The sequence below is a fragment of the Anopheles marshallii genome, chromosome 3 (genome assembly GCF_943734725.1).
Source record: "Anopheles marshallii chromosome 3, idAnoMarsDA_429_01, whole genome shotgun sequence".
Lineage (NCBI taxonomy): Eukaryota > Metazoa > Arthropoda > Insecta > Diptera > Culicidae > Anopheles > Anopheles marshallii.
The window spans coordinates 56,921,266-56,926,262 of NC_071327.1; the positions used below are offsets into that span (position 1 = coordinate 56,921,266).

The window sequence follows — 4,997 nt, forward strand, 5'->3', positions numbered from 1 at the left end:
TATCTTGCCGCGGCTTGGGAATGTAAATGCCCTTCGATCGTTTTCATCCTGCAGTCTTCCAAGGCCACAACACATGACCACAGAAGGACAACCGTTGGATGTGAAAGAAGGCGCAAAAAGAGAGTGGTGTTCCGATGTTCCGATTCCCCATTGGAGAATAATTCATCAGGAAACGCCCCCATCTTTGTCCAAGTATGTTTCGGTGACATCGGCCAAACGGTCGCGGGTTAATGGGTTTTGTGAAATGGAAGCAAGCCAACGAAAAAGACCCACACAAACACTCTTCAATTAGCATCGGGTCGTCGTTTACGAATAGCTTGTTGCATACATTTTTACCAGGATCGTGTTGCAGCTCGCCCAAAACTGTTGCAGATAAAATCGTTGTCTAAAACGTGACCCATCACACTTTGTGTCTTTATTATAGCCAAGGTGGGTAGTTTGATTACCGTAGGTAGAACGCATTCAAATGGAATATAGAATGAGTGAATGCCTTTACGTTGCCACTGGAGAGTGAAATCGTTCATCTGCATAATTGTTTGAATTATGTGCCCTCTGAAGGATTTGAACGAACTGTTGTATAAGGTGCGCAACATACTTTTAAAATATGTTCCTTATATGGTCTGTTTATAATGTTTGAAATAATATCTTTAAAAAGAAGGATATTTTCAGGTTTTCTACAAACATTTCTCTAAACAGTTTGCAAACGATTTACGAAACCAAAGCAACCTGAGAGCAATTCAACAACATACCATGAATTTTGCGGTGAAAGCAACCGAGGACGTCCCTGGCTGACTCGTTTGCCTGACAACGGCGAACGGTTGGTGGTAGGTCGAAATAGTGCATCCGTTGACACACGCCGCACACGCCATTCGTGTCGTCTGTTGCAGTGGGGCCACTAACTTTGTATAACAAACTTTTGCTGCATTCTTGCCCGTTCCTGCAAACGTTGAATGCCACCGTCCGTCCGTGCCGTTCAACCGGTGGCCGATTGGCACTGTTTAGACTACGAAACCGTCATGTTTGTGCCGTGTGCCGTCTTTCACTCACCGAACCGTACGGTTATGTGTTGGTGTGTGGGAATGTGTTTGGAAGATTAACAAATTATTGCCATCAAATTGTTGGGAGAAGTTTAACTATTATGTTAATGTTTATGACTATGTTCTCTTTGGCATAAACCACATGTTTGGTTGGAAATAATGTTTAATGCTATTATGAAATTACGGTTAAATCAATGTCCAAACTGTTACGATTATATCAATATATCAATGATACTTTATATATCAATGTTGTTAATTACTGTTATATCAATGTTCAAATGGTACGATAATCCTTGCTACCTATCTGATTTCCATTAAACATTTATAATGAATGTTCCCACTATCATGAGATCAAATTTAAATAAAGGAAATTGGGAAGAGTTCAGTTCCACAAAAAGTACTTCTACTGGAAATCAACACATCATCAGGAACCTTAAAGAGTTTGCTAATCAGCACAGATCTTGATTTAAAAATATTGCCAATATTCTTTCGAGAATTTACTTAATTGAGAAGCATCTCAATTGATTTACTATAACTATAAAATTCTACCGAGCCAGCTAATATCTGCTGATAACCGATGTTGATAACGATATTTTCAGTCGTCGACCTTCAGGAAGCAATTTCCACAGCATTTTTTTTCAAAGTCATGTAATTCCAGAGCATTCTTTACTGTGCACGAGTGCTGACCATCTACTCCATCTTACCATTTGTTTTGTACTTAGCGATGGTACCGATTAAACCAAAACGTATCATACACCCTGATCGAAAACATAATAGTGCTGGCGGTAGCGTAATTCTCACCAACCAGTGAATATACCCCACCGGTACAAGCCGGCCCCACATGATACGACACCGGGCTAAGAACGGACCAGAAGAAAGAGCAGAGAAAGCGGACGAGGTGTGTACGGAATGCGACAAACGGATGTTTGCGCGATGCCGCTCGTGGCGCACTTGCGAATCACTGTGCACACGAGCGCGCGCGCGGCCCTCTCGGTTCAATTAAAGCAAATTATTTATAAACTCATTTACATTGTTATAATTTTCGCGCTCGTTGTCCACACACAACCGGCCTCGCGCCCCGGTGCCATCGTTTGCCGGTGAAGCGGCCCTGACAATGTCCACACTGTATCGGCCAAAGTGCTTCGGTGGATCGGACGAAACAATTGGCGGGGGGCTGGATGAAAGTGTGAGGGGCCACCACCCAAAACGCATACAGTCTTTCCACGGTGGTAAACCGATCGGCACACGCGCTTCGTTGGCCGCACGTTTGTTATTCTAATGATCACACAAACCATGGTCACCGACACATATAAACAGCGCCGTAATCGGACTTCGGTTTCCGTGCGGGTCGCACGTCCCATAGATGGGGACTCTGTTGGGGACGGTCGTTGCCGTTGTCTTCGTCAGCTAATCGCAAAACTTGAGAACTTTTCTGCACCCCAGTGGAAGTGTGAAGTGGCCACGGCACGGTTGTCGACACGGAACACACGGAGGTCATCGGAGGTTATCCGCACTTGGTGGACTTGCGAGCAAAACATAACGCCAGGGAGACGCACGTAAGCCGGGAGCCGTATTAGCTTTTTCCCACTGCCTTTTTTGCGGTCATTCACTCGTTTTTTACTATCTTCGAAAAGCTATTACTATACTGTAAGTGTTGTACTGTTTTGCCGTCCACGGTTAAAACATCTCTACAATACGTCACGTTGCATAATGAGGCTAGTGCTAGCATTACACCCTATCAGCAGGAAACATATTCGAATTTCACCGCTATTCATCGGCCCTGAGAGACAGCCGGACACCGTCTGGACCTTGGCCTCGATCGACGAACGGCCGCTGCCGAAGTTGATAAGTCCACCCAGGGACATAAATATTTATTGCGAGCGAATAAAAAAGAACTCCGTCCGATCGGTATGTACCACCCAAGCGACCAAGCGTTTCTGAACCGCTGGCTGGGGTGTAAGTTCTTTCACACAGAGAATGTGGTCGTCGTCCATCAACGTTCTTCCACAGGGTTCCGTTGGAGAACTCGTTACCCAGCCAGCCAACTTACGGCTTGCAATGGGCAGATATGGACTCATCTACATTCCCCGTTGGCAGGGACAGTACAAGCTTACGTAAGTGTCACTAGCACCCTGTTTTCTCTTGCGCAAATGCACGCACCACCCTCGCCACAGAGAAAGTAAACCGCACACGGACGCTTGCTGACGTACCAAGCGGACGTATACTGGTTCTTAGTTACCCCCGGCCTAGCTGCCTCCGATCCGTATCCGATTCGTTCCAATCATTTGAAACGCAAATACCGGGCCGGGCAGCTATCGACAGTTCTAGAAATGTCTTGACAACTTTTCCTTCCTGATACGAAAGGGGTGGACACTGTATAAAGACTTTTGTGAATCACAGAAATGAAATTAAAAAAACCCCCATTAAGTCATTGTCCCACGAGAAGACGCTTCACACTATTTGCAATTCTGAACCAGCTGGGCGTGAGTAGTTGAAGCTTTCAGCGAAATTGGAAATTCCTCCCAGAAGAAGCGCTCATGTCATGAGGGTGGTAAGTTGGAATTAGCCTTCACTGTTTTTTTATTGCAACCGGTGTAAGTCTGTTCTAACTGTCCAGTAGGGACATAGTTCACACCTCCACGATGCTGAACTCTGCCATCATACAAGTTGTTTTGGCCTGCGATGTCACCTCGAAGAATGCCTTCCAATCGCCTACGAAATCCGGAGGTATCTGAAACCCAAAGTCACCGACCGGAAGCATCGAAAATGTCTCCTCGTGCTAAAACGTGTCGCAGGGGTTAATTAACTTGCTAATACTTAACCTCTGTACCGTTGGAGACTTACACCATCCGTAAATGGACAATCCTTTTTGTCCATCATGCTTGTGATGACGAACCATGGTTCCGTGCTGACCTGCAGCAATGGACAGATATCGATCACCTTGCGCCCTAGTACCGCTTCGTTCCATTCGCCCTGCTCCAGTCTTTTGGTGTAAACGTTTAGCTTGGACGAGTTGGAAAGGGATTTGAAAGTGAAAAGTTCTCGGTTAAATCTCCCTGTGATGCTCCCAGAATAGTTGATCGGGCCACACGCTTACCTCCACTGGACTATCAAGCGCACGATTCAGGCGCACTTTTCCGTTCAGCAGCATGCTATCATTTTCATCCGGTATGACCTGCAGTTCCGACAGATCCAGCAGCATACCATCACCGCCCGCATCCGAACAGGGTTTGAGCGATTCACCAAACTGCACTGCAAACTCGCCCTGTGCAGACAGTGGAATGGATTATAGTATTAGTTGCACAGTTGTGGCCAAGCGATATGCAACGCGCATTGTTCGCTTTATAAAACACATCAATAATTAAAGGACCTTTATCAAGTGCAGCAACAGCAACAACACTACGCTGGATAGCAGCGGTGCGAAGAAACTAGTCCACGTTGCCATTTCCCGTACACGCACACGTCCCTAGTGCCAGTATCGGCCACGCTGTGCGAATATTTATAGCACAGTCCAAAATGCCCCGTATTGCAACGCGGTTAATCGATGGAGAATGGTGATTTACCAGTTGTACTCTACTATCTCGATTTAAATAACAAGCTGCAGCCATGTTGTGGCAGCGAAACACGGCTCAAGAACATGCACCGGTTGAGATCGGGATCGGACGTAATATTGTGAGGCTGTTTAGTCGCTGGATATGTTTCCGGTGTCGGCGAATGTGTGCTTCGAGTAGATGGAATATGTTCGACATAACACGCGTCACATTAAGCGTTCGATATGTGTTTGTGTGTGAAAATACAACGGGATGATCGATAAGGACGATATTGTGCATTTTCACAACAATTGCTTTTTAATTCATATTGAATTAATAAAAACTTTACATGATTACGTAATGATCTCTTGTTATGGAGAGTATAATTATGTAACTATAATTCAGGACAACGAATGTTTTAAAAATTGGA

The 4,997-nt window shown here is 45.2% G+C and overlaps 1 protein-coding gene across 1 annotated transcript; it reads right to left on the reverse strand.

Moving 5' to 3' along the window:
- Nucleotides 1-3,666: 3,666 nt before the first annotated feature.
- LOC128714778 (uncharacterized) lies at nt 3,667-4,482 on the reverse strand. The gene is made up of 4 exons (XM_053809659.1): nt 4,408-4,482; nt 4,135-4,302; nt 3,882-4,040; nt 3,667-3,816 (listed from the first exon to the last, which is right to left on the reverse strand). Exons 1-4 carry the CDS (start codon nt 4,480-4,482, stop codon nt 3,667-3,669), a joined length of 552 nt encoding a protein of 183 aa, XP_053665634.1.
- Nucleotides 4,483-4,997: the final 515 nt, after the last annotated feature.